General features: G+C 42.0%; 1 protein-coding gene across 2 annotated transcripts in view; it reads right to left on the minus strand.

Moving 5' to 3' along the window:
• ADAMTSL1 (ADAMTS like 1) overlaps positions 1 to 22,100 on the minus strand; it is a 505,954-nt gene that overhangs the window by 221,826 nt on the left and 262,028 nt on the right. For both annotated transcript variants that reach the window (XM_081176059.1, XM_081176060.1), the window contains one exon: positions 7,843 to 7,888. In XM_081176059.1, coding sequence (XP_081032185.1) covers positions 7,843 to 7,888 — 46 coding nt within the window. The remainder of the gene's footprint in view (positions 1 to 7,842; positions 7,889 to 22,100) is intronic.

Below are 22,100 nucleotides of genomic sequence, written 5' to 3' on the forward strand. Positions count from 1 at the left end.
TTGTGGGTTTGGGGCCCAAAGTCTCAGTGCCTCACTCTTGTAATTTTAGTTTCCAGTGGGCAATTTTTCTCTGAACCACAATCATAGGCTCTGGTTTCTTTTAGTTTCCCCCCTTTTCTTCTTTTCTTAAATAAACGGCTCGATGCACACAGATAAATGATACAGAAGGTGCAGGGTTTAGAACCAGAGTTTATCCCAGCTTCAATGGCCAGGGCCTCCTTACCTGTCCTGCACAGACACAACAGAGGACCTACTTCCTGTACCTGAGAGAGGTGGGAAACATGCAGCAGGAGCCACTCACAGGTGTTGCATCCTCAGTAAAGAGCAAAGACATCCAAACCCCTGCACCTGAGCCCACCTGACATCTCGGGAACTCTAGTTTGTTACGGGTGATGGCAATTATTGCTCTGTGAGGGATCCCAGCAACTCTCAGCACCCTTCACAGACCACACCTGCCAGGATTTTGTGGGGAAGCCATGACTGTTAAAGTGGTGGAAGAGTACTTTAAACACATGGGGAAGATGCGGCCATTGTCTTTCTGATTCTTTGATGAGAGACCCTCTGGTTCAGCACTAAAATATCTTTAACAACATTATTATTTTTTGAGTGCATTTGAGGAATTTGTAACCTACAGGTCTTTTCTTTCTCTTGAGCGTTTGTTTAATGTCAATAACTATCAACTATTACTCATCCTCTCGGGTATATATTTCCTACAAAAACAATTTTTACTTTAAAGGTGGCCAACCGGTCCCTTTCCTTTGAATGCAAACACAAAATGTTAAGTCTTCGTATTTGAAACATAAAACCCAGATTGCCTAAATGTCTCTTGTCCACACATACACAACAACCATTTTTGTCATGGCCTTTTATTTGCCCTCACTGTGCTTCATAACGGCAACACAGGTCTGTCATATTTAAATCCCATTTCAAACAATTTCTATTAATCAATGAGCGAGAGAAAAAGATAAGATGAATCCCAGATGTGCTTGATGGAAGTGGATCAGATTACACGGGACATGAAAGTATCGAGCTATTAAAAGTTTACTTGGTAGGTTAGATACAAAGATCTTATCAAGGTTTTTATAATAGAGAAGCAGTTGAGAAGCCTCTAAAACAATTTATAAAATATACATATTGGTATATTTCAGGTTCCAAGAGAGATTAACTATATACTATCCCCAATAGGATTAGGAAAGCAGATTTCTGGGCCAAGTCTGGGTATTTTAGTGGGAGATTTTCAGTCAAACCTAACAATGCTAGTTAGTATATGAAGGAGTTAAGGACCACAGAGTTCTGACTGCTAGAATTGGCTCAATGAGATCATGCCCCCTCTCCTCCTGACAGGAAGGAAGTAATTTTTTCCCCTGTCCCCTCCCCCCTCTCTCTCACACACTGCAAGCAAGGAGGTCCTCAACTGGACTCCCTGCCTCAGACATGTGTCCGAGGCTGCTCTGTTGTATTTCAACCAAGTATTTTACCTGCATTATCTTTAAGCTGTTGCTTAAAGGAAAATGCATGACTGTGACCTCAGTTAAGTAACTAAATCATTTTTAAACTCACTTCAGAGTGTGTTCCGTTTGATTGCATGAGGATAGAAGGGGGTGTCAGTTGCTTCTTGCAGCTGAACAAAATTAATAAAAGGTGTAATAGCCTATTCCTATGCGTCATTCATGTGCCTGATGATGGGGCTGAATGCTCTGTTCCTTGGGCTCTCTGCGTACTAGCCTCACTGTTTTGAAAACAGGCGCTGGCAGTATGCTAACTGACCCACATGTGCGGGTCTGTAATAATAATAATAATTTTTTATTTATACCCCGCCCTTCCCGGTTCAGAAAACTGGGCTCAGGGCGGCTAACAACAAATTTAAAACACTTAATTGATGCAACAAAAATCAGCATAAAAGACAGTATAAAACATGAATAACAATAAATTCAGAATTAAAAAACCAATATGGGGGGGGGGGAATCCATCCAATAAACATTAGATGATCACCAGGGCTAGCTGGCTAAATTAGTCACATTTGGGTCAGTGAGGAGACCAGGGGAGAATTAGCTGTGGGATCCCAGAGCGGGTAATCTTCATAAAAAGGGGAGAGGGAGGGAAGGAAGGGGAATAAAAGATCAGGCTAAGTTCAAATTGAAAGCCAGGCAGAATAGCTCTGTCTTACAGGCCCTGTGGAAGGAAGTTAAATCCTACAGGACCCTGGTCTCATGGGACAGAGCATTCCACCAGGTCGGAGCCATCACTGAAAAGGCCCTGGGCCCTGGTGGGGGATAATGTAACTTCCTTAGGGCCCAGGACCTCTAAACTATGATTATTCATGGACCTTAAGGTCTTCTGTGGGGCAGACCAGGAGAGGCAGTCCCGTAAATACGAGGGCCTTAAGCCACTTGTAGGGGATTAAATGTAATTGATATATCGTCTTATTAATTTCCACCAATTTTTATGGTTAGTCCTATAAGCTTAATAAACAGCAAATACTTACAATACTGCAAGTATTGAGATTAGTCGTGTGGTGGCAACGATATTGTGAGAGTTATCTGTTCTGTTTTTCTCCACAATCACTTGCAAACCATCTCACAGAAGTGAGGGTTGTCCAACCCCCTGCAATGCAGGAATCTCGACACATGGGGCCTCCCATCCAATTTGAAACCATACCAGACCCTGCTTAGCTTTGCAAATGTGCTAGCAGTTTTATTGCTGCACCGCTAGGAGGCAAAGATATTTGAGCGGGGCGCCCAGATGAAGAAACCACTCCTTTCAAGGTGATCAAAGGAACTCTAAGCCAAGGATTTCCAGTGCTCTTCTCCCATAAGCTCCTTCCAAACAAAAGATTCTGTAGAGGGGCAATATACTCGCTAATTTGCAGAGGAGGACGTATTTCTGATCCAGCTTCAGCTTCCGTCTTACATTAAATCATTTTTTCACGATTTGTTTAACTGCCATGGAATGTGGGAAGGGGCAGGAGGAGTGTGGTGCTTCATAAAGCAGATTGGCGTTTCCTAGTCATTATGGCATTGGGCTATCTATTTTGAGAAGGATCCGTAATGTGGGGGCAGGTGGAAAGTAAAGGTGACTTTTGGTCTAAGACATAATATGGTTCCCTTGCTTAGGCCATCTGGTTTGTCTTACAAAATTAAGTCTGCAGCATGGAAGATTCAGCGCCTGAGAAGGGAGTTGTACCAGATGGCTTCTGACTCTATGAACTTAGAAAAAGGTATAATCTGAGTATTTAGAAGCATGGAAATTCAGGTCATGTGATGGTTGAGCGGTTCTGTTTGTAGATGAAGAAATAATAAAAGGTTATTTTCAGGAGGAGAGAATTAGTGACATCTTGTCACTAAAAATAGAAAAACCTTTGGCAGCTGAAGGTGAATCTCCAGGAAAGAAAAGGGCTGAAAGAACAGCTTTAAAAATCCATCTTTTATAGGTTTACAATATGGCAGAGAAATCAGCTTTAGAAGTTCCATGCAGCCAAGAAATGTGTGAGTCACTTTTTAAGATTTTGTTTACTTTTCATACCAAAGGGTATATAATAACATAGCAAGTTATAAAAATGTGTCTTTTTCTTTTACTGCGTTCAGGGTCGTTTTTCCAAGAAACAACAAAGGGTATTTTTCCTTCAAAGTTCCAGAATGGTTTCAGACATGTTTAGCTGGGTTTTTCTCCCCCTCAAGTTTCTACCACAGTTCAGAACACAAATAGATCTTTCTTGCCTCCAAAATAAAAATTTCCTGGCTGGACCCTAAAGCCATTTAAAGAATAAGAATTGGGCTGGCAGAATCATACCAAACAACCATCTAGTCCAGATAAAAGTTCCAGAAGGATGCCAACTTTTTCACTGGCCTTTGCTCACATGCCTCTAAGAGCAGCCTGGCACACATGAATTTAGCAGCTGGAGCTTTTCTTCACCTAAAAATAAAATTCTGGGATAGGAGGACAGCCAGAAAAAGAGCTCAGAATCCTTACTCCACGCTTGTAGTCACCACATGAATTTATCCATGTTCATCCCCACAGCAGATAAAGGAGGAAACAAGACTTGCTGCAGTTACTGCTATTCTCTCACACACCTTTAAAACAAACTAATTCGCGGTGTGTACTCCAGAACAATGAAAGGATCAAAAACTCTGGGAAGCAAGGATACCGGATTAAGCCAACTGTAATGGGAAAACAGAGGTGGAGTTAATGCAAGAGGCATCTGGGGAAAGTTTCTTGTCAGATTTATCTGGACTTCTTCAGATTGCTTTCTTGGTTATTATTATGGTTCTGCAACTGTAACTGCACTGAATGTTCCCTATGAGAGAAAGCGTCGCATCTCCCCAGGTACACAAAATAGGATTGCCGGGGCAATAAGATGAACCTTGAGAGAAAAATATGTGTGCCATGTGCAGTAAATGAGAAACAAATGTGTACTTATCACACCAAAAATATGATTGTTAGGAAATTCCCTCAGTGCATACTAGACCTGGATATCTTTCCTTAGGTCTCCCCATTTTCACTGTTAATTTGTCAGTTCCCCCTCCTGCTGATTTGATATATGCAATGTATATGCAGGTATATTTTACCAGGAGCAGGCATCCCTTTCATCATGAAGACAAAACTATTTCCCTACAGGTGATTTATCTCTCCCTTGGACACTGAATGAGGAATTGCTAGACTATCTCTGCAGCATGAATTCTGAGAAGGCAACTTCTGGAAAGAGGTTTTTGTTTTGTTTTTAAAGAGGGGCTTAGACAATCTTTCCTACTCTTTGTAAATTGTTTTGCTGTTTGCATTTGTGCAATGAGTGAGCTCGTGTTGAATTTCATGTAGATGCATATCTATAAATCACTTTCCCACATAAAAGCAGCCGAGGAAGTGGGCGATAAAAAAATTAAATAAAACCATACATCCCTCCCCCTTGAAACACAGATTAAATAAAAATTGGAAGACAGGCTAACCAATAATGAACCCACACCGTTCATTAAAACGACTCAGTGGTAAATTGGATTATAAAAGCTCTCCCAAGTTTCCTGGACAAAGATGTTAGAAAGTGGGCTTTTGTAGTGAGGGCACGCCACATTTTCAGCTCCACCGCATGAAACCCCTACTCCTAACCACCACTAGCACCAGTGGCTTCCCTAAAAGAAAAAAAGACTTAAAACAAGACTCTCCTCAAATACTTATTTGGATTCTGAACCAGGCAATTGTTAGTTCCAATGACATTATATAATATAATAATAATAATTTATTATTTATACCCCGCCCATCAGGCTGGGTTTCCCCAGCCACTCTGGGCGGCTTCCAACAGAATATTAAAATACAATAACCTATTAAACATTAAAAGCTTCCCTAAACAGGGCTGCCTTCAGATGTCTTCTAAAAGTCTGGTAGTTGTTTTTCTCTTTGACATCTGGTGGGAGGGCGTTCCACAGGGCGGGCGCTACTACCGAGAAGTCCCTCTGCCTGGTTCCCTGTAACCTCACTCCTCACAGTGAGGGAACCGCCAGAAGGCCCTCGGAGCTGGACCTCAGTGTCTGGGTAGAACAACGGGAGTGGAGATGCTCCTTCAGATATACTGGACCGAGGCCGTTTAGGTCAGCAGCAACACTTTGAATTGTGCTCGGAAACGTACTACTAGCGGCCTTTTAAAACATAGTTCATGTGTAGAGGTGCCCACTGGAGCCTCAGGCCACACAGTTGCGCCCAATATTACATTACAGTCCCCCTGTTTCCTTGGATTTCTGAGCAAAGGAACAGCAAGAAACACCAACCTTCTTGCCATGAAGTAGAGAGCAGCTGCTCTATAACTCTGATTCTACACACTCAATTCTCTACTCTTGCTTTTGGACAGAGATATGTGAACTTTTATTTTGAAGAGACACATTTCAAGTGCATTAGCCAGAAGATCGAACCTATCCTAAGAACAATATTTTTATTTTTTCTATTAAGGAAAGATTATTCTTTGTGTTGGAAAAGTTCAGCTGTTCCTATAAACAAGGGCTCCGAACTTAGGTGTAATCCCAGCTTCCCAGCAGGGTGATCCAGCAACAACAAACTAATGCAGATCAGCATCTCGTTACATTTCTGCTTCCTTTGGGGCTGGCAGCAGCAGAACAAGGCAAGGAGCAAGCTGGCCAGTATTGTGCAAAACAAAACAAAACCCGCGAGAGTCTTTTGAATCCCATCAGCTTGGACAGTGTCTCTTTCATTTCTCCCATGCTATATTCAGTGGAGCCACCGTATGTCTCCCGACTTGACACAAATTATTAAGCCTGTTGCTCTCTTCAGTCTCCTTTGGGTGTACCCAAAGTGCCTCGCAGCTGGAAGACAACCCACAAAGCAGAGGGCAGCTTTATTGACTGGCTATTACCTCCAGTTGTTGTCAATGAGGACAGCTCCTGTCTAGACTAAAGGGAGATTGCAACGACCCGGAGAGGACCCCAGTGTAATCCCATGAACAGTAAGGTGGTTTAAACGCCCATGAAATCAATGAGATTTATGCAGCCAAACCACGCACAACATTGGAGCCATTAGCCCTCATGTTCAATGACTGACTGAATAAACATGAGTGTATGGGGAGCAGTTGTTCTAGTGAAGGAAAGAGATACAGTTAAAAGGTTTTCTGACTATTTAACACAGGGGTTTAACACTTGCGGCCCTGCAGATGTTGTTTGACCACATCTGGTCTTGACGACTGGGGTGGATGATATTTAGAGTCCAACAATATCCAGAACACCACAGGTTCCCCATCCCTTCAGCAAGAGCATACCCTCAGGTTTTCTCTGATGAAAACAGGGACATGTCCAAAGGCTGTTCCATGGGCCTTAATCCAGCCCACCGGTCATTTTAATTCAGTCCCTGTGGCAGTTTATTTCCTGGGGTAAAATCCTAAAAAAAAGCTCAACAACTTGAATCCTAAAAAAGGATAACAACTTCGGTTGGCCCTTTAGTCGGCCCTCACAGCCCTTCACTTCATCAAATCTGGCCTTCTTTGAAAAAAGTTTGGACACCACTCATCATCATCATTTTATTATTTATACTCTACCCATCTGACTGGGTTGTCCCAGCTACTCCGGGCGGCTTCCAACATGTATAAAAACAAAATAAAACATTAAACATTAAAAAACTTCCCTATACAGGGCTGCTTTCAGGTGTCTTCTAAAGCAGGGGTAGGCAAACTAAGGCCTGAGGCCAGATGCGGCCCAATCGCCTTCTCAATCCGGCCCACGGATGGTCCGGGAATCAGCGTGTTTTGATATGAGTAGAATGTGTGCTTTTATTTAAAATGCATCTCTGCATTATTTGTGGGGCATAGGAATTCGTTCATCCCACCACATGGTCTGAGGGACGGTGGACCGGCCCACGGCTGAAAAAGGTTGTTGACCCCTGTTCTAAAGGTTGTACAGTTACTTGTTTCCTTGGCTTGGCGGGGGTCTCACAAAACTTCATACATTTCTCTGATGGATACACGGATGTCCTAAGGGAAACCTGGACATTCTGGGATCAAAACAGAAACCAGGATGGCTTCTTTAAATCTGGAAAACAGGGGCATTTGGAGGGTCTGCAAGAGGGCAAGCATGAAAAAGGTGCCCTTCATTCTCTCCCTCCTTCTGCACTGAGGGGAAAGACATCTGCAAGGAGGCCCGAGTATTGCGCCTCTATGGGGAAAATGTGCCTCTCTTCATACCAACAACACTTCATCTGTAAATATTTGTGTATAAACTTCATTTACTTGAATGTCATACGCCACTACCAGAGACCTATCCTTTTGGGGGATAGTTTCCAGAGCACCCATTTGTCACAAACCCAAAATCTTTCCCGATATGTGGATTACAGTAGCCCCGGGACATAACCACTTACCACGTTACTGCATGTTCGGTATCTGATATTCCGACCCTCACAGCTCCTGTAGCCAAACAAAAACAAAAGCCACATTACTGCATCTCAATACCTTAATCCACAAGTCACTCATTTCCATCTGTATTTTGCCAGTCATATAAATCAGACACAATGCACAATTCCGACCACTGAATGTTGTCAAGATGTGCATTCACCATGATATATTTCATGCTCCTAAATGGAGCAATGTGAAGAAATACATTCCATAACATGTAGCTCTCTGAAGCTGAGTGAACTTGGAACTCAAAAGGGACGGTAGTCTTCAGAAGGTTAAACGCCTTTGCTCAAAGATAGTCAATTTATTTATGTAAAATATTTGCAGAGCACGCTTTTCATTAAAATACAACAAGGCAGCATACAACATGTCAAATTACAGTGACATCAGTGCATGACTGCTACAAACTATTTTCCAATACAGAACCTCAGAATATTGTGCGGCAACTTAATATAAGGGTTACTGACAAACATTCATTAGGCAATGCTATGAAAAAATTAACTCAGTAAATTTTGACATACGGTGGTACTTCAGGTTAAGTACTTAATTCGTTCCGGAGGTCCGTACTTAACCTGAAACTGTTCTTAACCTGAAGCACCATTTTAGCTAATGGGGCCTCCCACTGCTCCCACAGAGCTATTTGCTTTATGACCTATCATTGTAGCCTTCAGTAGCTATGTCTGTGTACTCCAGTTTCTGTCTCCTGTAGATCCTTTTTCCTTTCATAGGCTACAGGTTTTGCCTTCCCATATAATTTTCCTGACTTTATACATTCACTTCAAGTGATCAACAAGTTTGCACTCCGGGGACCAATGCCAGGATTGGAATATTGCTAGGAAATGCATTTGGGGTTCAACAACACCAAGATTATCTTTGCAGGGGAAAAAACAATCACAAATTAATGAAGGTGGATTTGGAATTCCGAAATTGGAACTACACCATCATGCCTACTTATTGTCTAATATCAAATACTGGAAACCTTTCTTCGGTTTCAACTTTCTGAACTGGAGAACTTTAGAATATACATCTATAGCAACTTTGGCTGGTTGGACAATATTAGGATCAAAATATATGAAAACTCATATATGACTCTTAAAACAATTAAGTCGGCTTGAGGGATGTGTAATAGGGTTAATGGAAAAACAACAACTCAACAACAGAAGTTCCTGAACTGGGTTTCTCCAGATTATGGGAGGGAGGCTGATTTTTTTAAAAATTTTTAAAAAAGCAACAACAACACCTTATATATAGGACTATGCCACCTGGCACCTTAATAAGTGCAAAGAGACTGCAAAATGTTACCAGATCAGGATAAGAATTTTGTAAATGCTGTAGGCTGACTGGAATAAAAGACGGAACAAGATGAAGACTGATGGCCATCTGGAGATCAGAAACAGAAAGAAAATTTCAACCTAAACATTCCAGTTTCTGACAAAGTCCAAGCGCTTTTCTTTTTTTCTCTCCCTCCGCCCAATCATTCTGAACTATAGCACGGCCAACATAATGCTTGAGTTAACGGAAGATCTGTTTCTTTTCTAAGCTGTTGCATGCATGGGAAAGCTGACTTTTCTTAATTTAAGAAGTTGAGCATTAAACTAACATAGTTCAATAAATCCAAACCTTTGAAATTAAAAATGTATTTCAGTTCCACGCCACGATGGAACACCCTGAGCAAGTCCATCCCGCTTAGAAGTATTACAATAGGTTCTGATGCAGCACAATACAAGAACTATTGGTATTCTCAACCCCCATAAAATATATATTTTATAATACATAGGAAAAGGAAAGAGAGCCATACATACTAACAATCTGAACAGTATATTGGCAACCCTCCATGTGTGCCCGTTCAATATGTGTGCATCTGTGCATCTCACTGAACCCAGACGTGACCTGAAAACGTCACAAAAAGAGGCAGGATGGGGAGGGACAGGGCAGAATGGGGTGTTTGCAGGCTTTTTCAATGGTGTTTCAAATATATGTGATTTCACTGATGCATGCAGTGCCTCAGAACGTAAACACCCCCCCCCTCAAAATGGGGAATTGTCTGTAATTATTGCAACTTCTCTTAAGAAGCCCATTATTCGATCAAAAGAAGAATGGATATTGAAGATGATGGAATATGCGGAGATGGCAGTGGAATATGTGGAGATCAGGCACCAAGAGGACAATAAGTTTAGTAGAGAATGGTCTTCTTCTTCTTCTTTGGCAATCCCTCATAGCCGAGTAAGATTGTCTCCATAAACATGGTTTTAACAAATGAGTCTGAAAGTGACTATGGAGGCCAATTCAGGATCCACACCTCCTTCTACATTGGGAACATAGGTTTCTGGGTGGGAGTTGATCACTGTGTGGATTTGCCAAGAGTGCCTTCCTCTTAGCACGTTTCTCCCTTGCATCCTGAGTTCGAGTGTCTTCAAAGCCCATGACACCTTTGGTAAAGGCTGTTCTCCAATTGGAGCGCTCGCAGGCAAGTGTTTCGCAATTGTTGGTGGTTTTTTTTTTTTTTTTTTTTTTTTTAGATTTGCCTTGAGAGAGTCTTTAACCTCTTTTGTTGACCACCAGCATTATGCTTTCCATTTTTAAGTTTGGAATAGAGTAGTTGCTTTGGAAGACGATTAATCAGGCATCCGCACAACATGACCAGTCCAACAAAGTTGATGTTGAAGAACCATTGCTTCGACACTGGAGATCTTTGCTTCTTCCAGTACACTGGTATTAGTTCACTTGTCTGCCCAAGTGATGGGTAAAAAAATTTGGAGACACCATTGATGGAATCTTTCAAGGAGTTGGAGATGGTGTTTATAAGTGGTCCATGTTTCACAAACATTAAAGAAGTGGTTATGTCCCGGGGCTACTGTAATCCACATATCGGGAAAGATTTTGGGTTTGTGACAAATGGGTGCTCTGGAAACTATCCCCCAAAAGGATAGGTCTCTGGTAGTGGCGTATGACATTCAAGTAAATGAAGTTTATACACAAATATTTAAGTTTAAAAACATTAACAGGATTCACATAGCACTTGTAATTTAAATTAACAAAGGGTAAGAATGGAGTATAACAAAGTTAGATAAAGTTGTTAGAGGCAGTTAAAAGGGGAAGAATTCTGGAAGCCAGTGGAGGGGTGGGAGGAAGTCCTGGGGTTCAGGGAATCTCATAAAGGTATTCATATGAATATGGTTTTGTGAAAATAAGTGTCTGTGTATATATGCATATGTGTGTGTGTTTAAAAATATTATGCTTTCTTTTAGAAAATTTGAAAATAAGAAGCCCAATATTTGAAGCGTCATAGTATCTGAATTCTATGATACTATTTTAATCCATGCTGTTGTTTTAATTGGGAGTTGCAGTAGCTTGATGATGATCCTCCCCCAAAGCGTGGTTGAAGCGAAAGTGCAAACCGTCAACTGAACAAAAAACCCGCCAACATTGTGTCCAAATGACTTTGCTTCTCTTGAGCTAATACAGTTCTTCAGGCATTTTCACACAGTTCAACTTGGGCACAGATTGGCTTGGCACAGAGCAACCTTTGCCTTCAAAGTTAGGTCCTCATGGGCCCCATTTCTTGCAAATAGGTTTGGAGTGAAATGACTGGGTTAGGGTTTTCCATTCATTTGTCAAACAGAAGCAAGGGTTGTGTATAAAGTTTCTTAACACCCTATACTATCAGTAATATGCTAGAAGCCTGCAGCCAAAGAACAGGCTGGTTAGTTTAAACTGTGACATTCAGTGCCTCCAGCATTGCTTTTAGGTCTTTGTTGCTGCCCACGTAGGGTCATTGAGTTATAATACTGCAATGAGAGTAGAAGCTTCAATTGGCAGAATACCCTATAGATTCTAGACCAGGGAATGGGAATCTTATCTTTTTCCCTGTAGAGGTTTGTTCTGGTGAGGGGTCGTTCTGGCAGCATCAGCGGCTTGTCTGCCCCGGGTGCAGGCAACCCATGCTATGCCACTGGCATGTAGTCATTGGAGGATAGCTAAAAGGAAAATGTGGTCTTCTGGCTAAAAATGGTTCCTTGCCCATGACACAGATTCTCTTGAAGCTTTGTCTCAACATGGGACTCCTTCCTGACCTTTGCTATTAAGCCTGTGCCCTAAGGGAGGCTTAGGAAACAGGCCTTTGGGGACTTTTCCCATCTTTCCTTCTAGTGGTCAGGACTTGGACAAAAAAGGAGGGGGGGGAAATGATGGACAGTTTGAAATCACATGGGAAAATTGAAGTGTTTTACCAGCCATAGTGAAAATGAAACTAAAGAGGTTGTTTCAGCTCAGCTCCACGCTTCACCCTTTAAGATCAGAAAAGAAGGCGAGGAGTAGATAACATAGGCCTTCTTCTTCCCCTGGCAACCTAAAAAACACACACGCCGAAACATATCTGAGGAACATTTTTTTTCTCTAGCGGTAACAAAATAAACAACCAGCTGGCAAAATGCCAGCGGCAGTCACTGCAGTCAGCAAACTGGCCAGGAAAATCAAAACACAAATCATACCTTTTGGACTGCCAAAGGCACACATATGGGATGCAGTATATGGGGTAATGACCCGAAATGAGAGCAAGACGAGAAGTAGTAAAGCAGGAGACCAAAAACTATTAGGAATTAATACTTTTAGCATAAATAACATTTCCCAAAATCTCAGGTTTTAGAGAGTCAGCGTTTCTGATGCAAATAATTTATCATAGTTGAAATGAACTAAATGCTAGCCTTTGTGTGGGAGGAGAGGTAGATTTGAGCTTCAAATAAATGTCCCTGGGATGAAACACACTCCAAATTACATCAATGTAATTCTAGAGCACTCATAAAAGTCAATAAAGCTGCACTGAATTTACTCCCAATGTTACTGAGAATGTCTCCCTGCCCGCTTAATGTCTGTCATTTCATAGAGTTAAGTAGTAAAGACCTGCAGCCCAAGATTTAGTTGGATGGTTTGAACCAAGATGAAAAACCAGACCTTAACATGCAGTGCTGCACCACCAGAAGTTATCCAACCCCTCTGGGTCTTTGTTCTTCCTGATATGAGCTTTGAACCCCAGACAAATTCATCAACAAGATGTCATAAAATTACTACTGTGCTTGCACTTCCATGCAACAATGAAAATGGCAAAAAATTAATAACCAGAAGTAACACAGGATGCAAATGTAATGGAAAAGAGATCTGCAACAGCAGAGTGTGAATAAGAGTAGAAGCCCAAGCCAGGAGAACCAGCAGAACTCTCGCAGTCTATGCTAACCAGGCTGGTGCTGCAACTTCATTGCAAGTCAGAAAAATGACCACAAGCCAAGCCCTAGTTTTTAAGAAGGTGGAGGACAGCAGAGAAAGTCTCCAGAAATCTGGCTGTGACCATGTCTCCATTCCCCATAATAAATGAGTGGATATTGGGACCCATAAACTCTCCTGTGATATACACAACATGCACAGTCTGCATATTAAACCATCCATGTGTATGGCACTTCGCAGAGTGAACAAGGAGCTTGCCATCTCAACATCTGAAGAAGAGATGGGGACAAACACTGGCAGAGTGCGCAATTATTTCAGTTACTTATACACAGCTATAGGGCACAGCGGTACAGGAAATAAGAGGTGTGTAACAGTGACCCTGGGACACGGGTGGCGCTGTGGGTTAAACCACAGAGCCTAGAACTTGCTGATCAGAAGGTCGGTGGTTCGAATCCCCGTGATGGGGTGAGCTCCCGTTGCTGGGTCCCTGCTCCTGCCAAACTAGCAGTTCGAAAGCACGTCAAAGTACAAGTAGATAAATAGGTACCGCTCTGGCGGGAAGGTAAACATTGTTTCCATGTGCTGCTCTGGTTCACCAGAAGCGGCTTAGTCATGCTGGCCACATGACCCGGAAGCTGTACGCCGGCTCCCTCGGCCAATAAAGCAAGATGAGCGCCGCAACCCCAGAGTCGGTCACAATTGGACCTAATGGTCGAGGGTCCCTTTACCTTTACTAACAGTGACCCTTGTTTTTTACAAGATGGGTTGTTTGTCAAACCGCTAGTTTGGTCTTAGGACTGCAGCATAATTTTGAAACATTTGAAACATTTTCTACAGGGAGCAACATTCTTTTTCTAGAGTGAGATGTGTGCATGCATTGGTTCTGCTGCGGACCCTTGAAGCTGCTACCAATCAGAGCAGATAGTATTTCACAGGAAGGACAAATTATCTGACTTCCCATAAATCAGCTCCTTATATCCCAAGCATAGCTGGATGCATTTTGCAGGCGGCCACATAAATGAGCTTACAATGTACAGTATATCTGTTAAAAGTCAACCCTGCAATTTGAAAACACAGAGACATTCCTCCCAGTCTTTACCATGCTAACCTCCCCTATCCCATAATATCCTGGAGGCAACGGTAGCTGTTTATATGGGGGAAACCATTTGGAAGATATTTAATGCATTATTCATAATTAACATGGTGTAGCGGTCGGAAATTAGGAAAACCACAACCAAGTTACCAGCCATCTCTGAAGGAACGATTAGCGAAACCTACAGACTAAACTGTCTCTGTAAATTGTCTGAAGTTTGTGACTTCGTGTGGTTTGGATTCAAAACAAGTATTGGAACTTGATGGTTCAACAAGCTTATCGTCCACAAATAAGTAACAAATTTTCTCTGGGTTTGCTGATGTCATCAGCATTGTATATATTTGGCTTGCGTTTCTGCCTCATGAAACTACTGTGAAGGTAGGTCAGCAGGTCAGTTTTACAGATGGGAAATACTGCATGTCAGATGATGACTTGCTTACAGTTGGATACTGATGCGTACAAATATGAATCCAGGCAAAAGCCCAACATTCTATCCACTGTATTTCAATAGAACCTGGATGCCAAAGTTCTGGGAGTTCCACGATAGTCAGGAAAAGCCATAGGCTCAGCGAGAGGCATATGCTTTGCATGTAAAAGATCTGAGGTTCAATCCCTAGCAGGAATCCTGATAGGCTGCTGGCAGTCAGTGTTGACAGTACTGACCTAGATGGACCACAATGGTCTAACTTCAGCCTAAGGCAGCACCCTGTGTCCTTTGTCTCCAAAGACCACTAAAGCCATGGCTTTCCTCTATTTCTGCAACAACAATTCTCTCCTTTTTTAAAGATTGTATTTATATTTTAGGGCGTTTATGTGATTTAATAACAAAATAGCTTATTATTCACTCTTTTTACTGTGAACCATGTTGTGAGTGTTTGTTGAATGGAAAGTAGGATATAAATTGAAACCACAGCAGAATGGGTGACAAAGAAAGACATTTGAAAAATAAAGTACAAAGCCATTAGAAAAGTTGTTGGCAAGTATTTTAACAGGAGTATTTGTATTGTACTTAAAGAGTACTTGTTACTCCTGATGCCTGCCAATATTTGCATATTGTTCTGGTTACGTTTGCACCAGCTTGGAAATGGCTTCTCCAATGATTGGGGTTCATTTTTGACCCCTTTCCTAATGACACATAACTTTCCTCTTTTGCAGTTGCCACACACTAAGTGGATGCTTTCATTAAGATATAGTCATACCTTGGAAGTCAAACAGAATCCATTCCGGAAGTCCGTTTGACTTCCAAAATGTTTGACTTCCAAAGCATGGCTTCTGATTGGCTGCTCCTGCAGCCAATTGGAAAGCCGCGGAAACCCCGTCGGACGTTCAGCATCCAAAAGAACGTTCGAAAACCAGAACAATCACTTCCGGTTTTTGACCATTCGGGAGCCAAAACGTTCAACTCCCAAGGCGTTCAGGAGCCGAGGTATGACTGCTTTCACTATGCAGTCCAAGATCCATGGTCAAGCATCAGCAATTCATTCATACCCCATTAGTGTAGATTTGAAGTTATGCTTTCTTTTTTGCCCAATGGGCATCACTCTACATTAAATTACAATGAACCACATTTAGTATTTTAATGCCCCCGTCATCCAGTTTGGAGAGATCCTTTGTAATCTTTTTTGGTATGACAAACCTGGATAATTTGGTGCTATGAATGAACCTGGCCACTTCATTGTTCACCCGAACTGCATATCACTTAGGAACAAATTTAAAACACCATTCTCAGCACAGATTCTTGTGGGACACAGCTCCTTATATCCAGCCACAGTAAGAACGGTCTATTTGCTCCTACTCTACGCTTCCTGTTCCTTAGATGGTTTATGATACATAGCAAGATGTGTTGTTTTATCCTATGACTGCTAAATTTGCTTTGGAATCTTCGGTGATGAAATTTATTCCAAGCTCATGGAAAATCCACGTACACAATGGCTACTGGATTACCGATATCCACCTGCTTATTAACACTCTGAAAGAACTCCAAAAAGTTAGTGGAACAAGGGTTACTTTTGTAAAATCATGTTCATATAACTCCAGAAAGACTTGTCCTTTCTATAAACTTGATAATTTTATCTTTAACAATTCTTTTCATGAATTTACCTTGAGTTCATCTAAACTAACTAGCCTATAATATCCTGGATCCCAAACCCCTGGATTCCTTTTTAAAAACAGCTGTTACATTGCTCAACCACAAAGGCTGATCTAGGGAACAAGTTACATATTTTTGTTACGAGATCGTTAATTTCACATTCGAGTTCTTTAAGAACTCTTGGGTGGATACGATATTATCTGCTGATTTTAAAAAAATCTTCTGATAAAGCCCAGAACTTCATTCTCTTGTCAGCACCATTTGCCTCTTTTCTTCAGACTCCTTTCCTGAATTTTGACTCTTGCTTTGAAGAACAAATGCACCCGTTCCAAAGATATGGAGGTTGGAATGCAGTAAGACAACAATGGTAGTGAATTCATGGTAATGGTTTCATTCTATCAAGCTATTCAAAGAGCAACAGAAGTTTTTTTCAAGATGGAGAATGGTATACTAAGTACCTATATGATCATCAAGAGTGAGGAAAAAGAGCAAACCAGGGGAATCTGCGGCTGCCCTCCGCAACCCATCATTCCAGAATTACACCAGATGTGGCTGCTATTATGTTTGCATGCCACAGCAAAGTAGGCTTAATCCACATAAAACTAGAGCTATGCATTGAATGCAGGTTTTTCTCCATGTATACAAATGTATTACAGATTTAAAATTCTGATTTCCCCTATAGTTTAAATTAAATATAATTTTAGAAATACACATTAACTGCACAATTGCATAATATGTATACAAGGGGTCTTAAATTCATTCCATGAAAAGGTCAATAAATAGCAAAAACTCAGACAGGACTAAAATTTTGGCTATGTATATTGTGCAATGGCAGCTGTTTTTAGGGAATATGAGTTTTGGCTATATAATCTCCACATGCTTACTGAAATGGGAATGGAAAGGTGGGTATTCCAAAGAAAGCACCGAACAATGATTCCTACTCTTCCAATGACTTTTAGAAAGTGGCTTCTTCACATTGCTCTAACTTGGAGCATGACAACAAGTTGCCCTATCAATGTGGAACAAATTGGTGCATATCAATTCCATGTCACAGAGGGAAGGGAAAAAAGGTGAACAAGCAAAATAAAATGTATATATTATATAAAGTGTCGTGATTTGGGTTTTTCGGTGTGTAAAAACATCTGCTGCTCAAGGCAGAAGGATCCTGATCTGAAGCTGGAAACAGTAAAACACAGAGCAATGGAATCATGGCCAACTCCATCATCCTCAGCCAAACTTCTCAAACAAAATATAGCTTGACAGGAAAGGATGATGACAAAGGGAGTGTGCAAACAGTCACAGAGTATGCCAAGTGAAACAGAAAACTTTGGCTCAAAGCTGTGGTGAAAACCACTCTGGGATTCCATAGGTCATCTTAGGAAAGGTTGCTGATCCATTATCTCCAGCCCAATTCTCCCATGGCTAATTTAGAACAGAACGAAATGAATGGGGTTCAAAGGGGATGAAAATTTACAGATTTTTCCGCCCTATAAAAGTGTACTTAACTTATGTACTACACAATGGGTCAAAGGGTGTGGTTGGGGTTCCTGACAAGATATCAGACTGTAAGAAGAGTCCTGCTGTATCAGGCAAGAGGCCCATCGAGACTAGCACTCTGGTCTCACAGTGACTTCCACAGGAAGGCCACAAGGAGATCTTGAACACTCTCCACACCTGTGTTTCCCTGAAACTGGTATTCAGAGGCATATTGCCTCCCTCAGTGGAGGTAGAACAGAGCCACTGCAGCTAACAGCCATAGGTAAACTTCTACAGGTGCACATCCAGGCATGCTTCCTTACAGTTACAAATAACTTTCCATACTGTAATATAAAATACAGTTTGTAGACCAGCAGGGCAGAAAGGACACCATCTGACTGCATGAGCAAGATTGCTGGATGAAGTACGCAGACTTCTTACATTCGCACGCTGTATATCCAGTGGATGTGCTTACTATGGTATGTAGCTGATACTAGAAGAAAGCAATTAAAATGCTGATATAAAGGTAAAGGGACGCCTGACCATTAAGTTCAGTCGTGACTGACTCTGGGGTTGCGGCGCTCATCTCACTTTATTGGCCGAGGGAGCCGGCGTACAGCTTCTGGTTCATGTGGCCAGCATGACTAAGCCGCTTCTGGCGAACCAGAGCTGTGCACGGAGCAGTACCTATTTATCTACTTGCACTTTGACATGCTTTCGAACTGCTAGGTTGGTAGAAGTAGGGACCGAGCAACGGGAGCTCACCCGGTCATGGGGATTCGAACTGCCGGCCTTCTGATCGACAAGTCCCAGGCTCTGTGGTTTAACCCACAGCGCCACCCGCGTCCCTTAAAATGCTGTTATAAGCATTTTTAAAAACGAAACGAAACATGAAACGTAAGGCCATGGAACCAGGACTGGTTCCTGAGGGTATCTACAATATGTTTGGTTACTCACTGGGACCAACAGATCCCTCCCACCATCCCTGACTACTGGCCATGCCACGCACCTGAGATCAACAACATTTGGAAGACCATAGGTTCCCTGTCCCTGTTCTATGTTAAAGAGGACTCTGGAGGGTTCCTTGCCCAAGCTGCTCCCACATTTTGGAGCTGGTCCTGCCTGGGCCATATGTGGTTTTGGAGAACGGTTATTCTCTTAACCTGTGATAGAGTTACAATATGGGGGAAGCTCAGTGATGTAAGACCTCTGAGATAGTGTGTGTGTGTGTGTGTGTGTGTGTGTGTGTGTGTGTGTGTGTGTCCTGTGGGATATGTAGAGAGAGCTGTCAAGTCCATCATTTCCTGTTTCCTAGAATGGGCACACAGGGGAATGGGTCTCCAACAGGGAGGACCTGTGGGAGCCCCTTCCCCTTGGGTGCGGCCAGGTCGAGGTGGGCTCGACCCAAATTAAAGGCTGGACACATCACCATTTCTCTCTCACACCTTCTGCTCTTTGTCTGTTGATCTGCTTCCTGAGATGCCTCATGCATAACAAAGGATGTGCTAAGTCTGAGACTTAGCTCAGGCATCTCTTCATTTTAATCTACAAATGTACCCTATAACTGCAACTTAAGCCTGCCTTCAGACTGCTACTGAATGTGAACTGTGAGTAAACTCTACTCTTATTTTAAGAAGACTATGTTGTATGATTATTCTTTTAAAGAGGGAATATAAGGGGGGGGGCGATACCAGGAAGATCTAGGCTGCACTAGGGGCATTCTGGATTGCTTCATCTAAAGGGTGAAACCAGCTTCTCAATAGCTTCCACTAGCGCTGCAAAGGGGGTGTACTCTGCTATACGCATAAACGTGAGTAAGGAAGGATAACATCAAATCAATATATACTCTGCTACATTCATACAGATCCCCACATGTCTTATATTGAGATGGGGGATAAAACCAAACAATAATGCACCTATTACAACAACACGTATAAGGGTTAGAGAGATAAACAACTGTAATAGCCAAATATTTTTAAAAAATACTGGAAAGATCAAATTGGGAGAAAATACAGACACCAACAGTAAAATAACAAAAACAAATCCACACTGTAGTCCATCAAGCTCACTTCTTGCCATGGCCTGACTCTCTCATCGCATTTCTCACACCTTCCTGGCATTCACCTACAACAATGAATCTACTCATGGACATCAGGGTTCTAGTTTGCTTTGAAATAAAATGTCAACATTCAAGAGGTTTAATCTTGATCAGGAATGTTTTGGGACTACAGTTCCCATCATCCCTGACCACTGGTCCTGTTAGCTAGGGATGATGGGAGTTGTAGGCCAAAAACATCTGGAGGGCCAAGTTTGGGGGTTGCTGATCTAGATTAATCACTGTGCAATAGAAATGGTGTGTCTTCAAGTTAGTAATATGGATCCCCACTACTTAGGAGGAGGACCACCCCTCCAAAATAACCAATTAAGCAAAGGGCAAGGAGGAATCAGTCTTAGTGAAATATTTGGTCACATAACTGATAAAGCAGGGCATGGCCTGACAACATTTCCAAAAAAATGTACTCAAAAAAGAGGAAGGAAAGAATGAAATAGCTGCAGACATGGTAGAAGGGAAGTCCTTCCTTTTACCTTAAAAACAAAACAAAACACATACACATCTTATTTCTTTAAAAGTAAAAAGACTTCACTTTAAAAAAGCAATGGTCAGGTAAATGGTAGGCTGCACACCTGCCTTCTACACCTATATGAAACCCTAGCTGAGGCTGCCATGGGGCTTTCAGGGAGCACAGGCACTTAGGAAGGTTGTGGAGCACAGACCACAAGAGAGATAATTTGCAGAATATGATACGATACAATACGATAATCTTTATTGTCATTGTCCCATACAGAACAACGAAAATGAAAAAAATCTACATCAGACATTCAAAAACCAACAAGTCTGCTATCCCAGCCTGGTTAACCCCCTAAAAACTCTGATACCCCATAATTAAATACAATATACTCCCACAGAGACTCCTTACACTGTGTTTAAAACCAAAATCGTATTTGGATAGAAACTGTTTCTCAGGCGGCTAGTCCTAGTTTTTAGAACCATGTACATTCGTCCAGAAGGCAGAAGCTGAAAGAGATTATTTCTGGGGTGTGTGCTATCCTGCACTATCTCTGCAGCTTTCTTCTGACACCTGGAAGCGTAGATTTGATCCAAGGTGGGAAGAGTGCACCCAGTTATTCTCTCTGTAGTCTTTACAAACCTGGACAGCATTGTTTTTTCCCTGACCGTGCAGCTCCCAAACCACACACACAGACCATAATTTAATACACTCTCAACAGTACAATGGTAAAATGCCATCAACAGGTCCTTTGAGAGATGATTTCTCTGAAGGATTCTCAGAAAATATAACCTCTGCTGTGCTCGCTTCATTACGTCTTTGCTGTTTTCTCCCCAGGTTAGGTCATCTCTCAACTCAATTCCCAGAAATCAAAACACCGAGACCTGTTCCACACACAGAACAGGGCACTCAACAACACCTCTAGGCCACATGTAAGGTAACTGCAACAAGGACCACACACCCCAACCACAAGGATTCCTCCAAAACTTTCTCTCCCCTTTGATAATTTTTCATATATAATTTATTTTCTCATTAATTGAGGATAGATGATATGGATAAATTTTAGACACAGGCAAGATCTCCACCCTGATGAACAATTCATACAGGATTTCCTAGAGGAAAGGGTGATGATAACAGATGTTGGCCCATAAACTTGGCTTCAGTGATTCAATATCCGTGAGACCACACATGGTCAGCTACGTCTTGTGTTTTTTAATGTTTGTGCACACACAAAGTATCCCATGCTTTGCCCCTTTGCTGGAAAGAATGACAACAATAATGGACAGGATCTCTGGGTAAATATTTAGCTTCTTGGTTAACCTATTATCACCTTAGATTGTTTCCAGAGTCCTGGGAGTTCCTCCCTTCCTGTACCCTCCCTTTCCATATTACGCATTTTCAAAGATTATTATAGAAGATTATCGTGAGAAAAACGCACCATTTCTCCCCAGAAGATGTCCAGAAGTAATGCAGTGAGGATGATGGTGGCATTTATTAACAATTGGCAGAGGAGGTACACAATCCAATGGCAACAGTTTCAGGGCGGAAGGACACTTGATCCAAAGAGTAATGTGGAGAATTTCAGCCTCAATCTTGAGGGAAGGAGCTTCACTTGCTAACTTTGGACCAGACTGAACTGACTAGTCCTGCCAGCAGATGCCCTGAGGGTGGGCAGGGGGTATGAGTTTTGCTTCACAGTTGGAGACTGCAATGCTTCTAAATACTAGTTGCTAAACCCATAGTTGAGAGTCCCATGGACTGCAAGAAGATCAAACCTCTCCA

Source organism: Podarcis bocagei (genome assembly GCF_964188305.1).
Source record: "Podarcis bocagei genome assembly, chromosome: 17".
In the NCBI taxonomy this organism is placed as follows: Eukaryota; Metazoa; Chordata; class Lepidosauria; order Squamata; family Lacertidae; genus Podarcis; species Podarcis bocagei.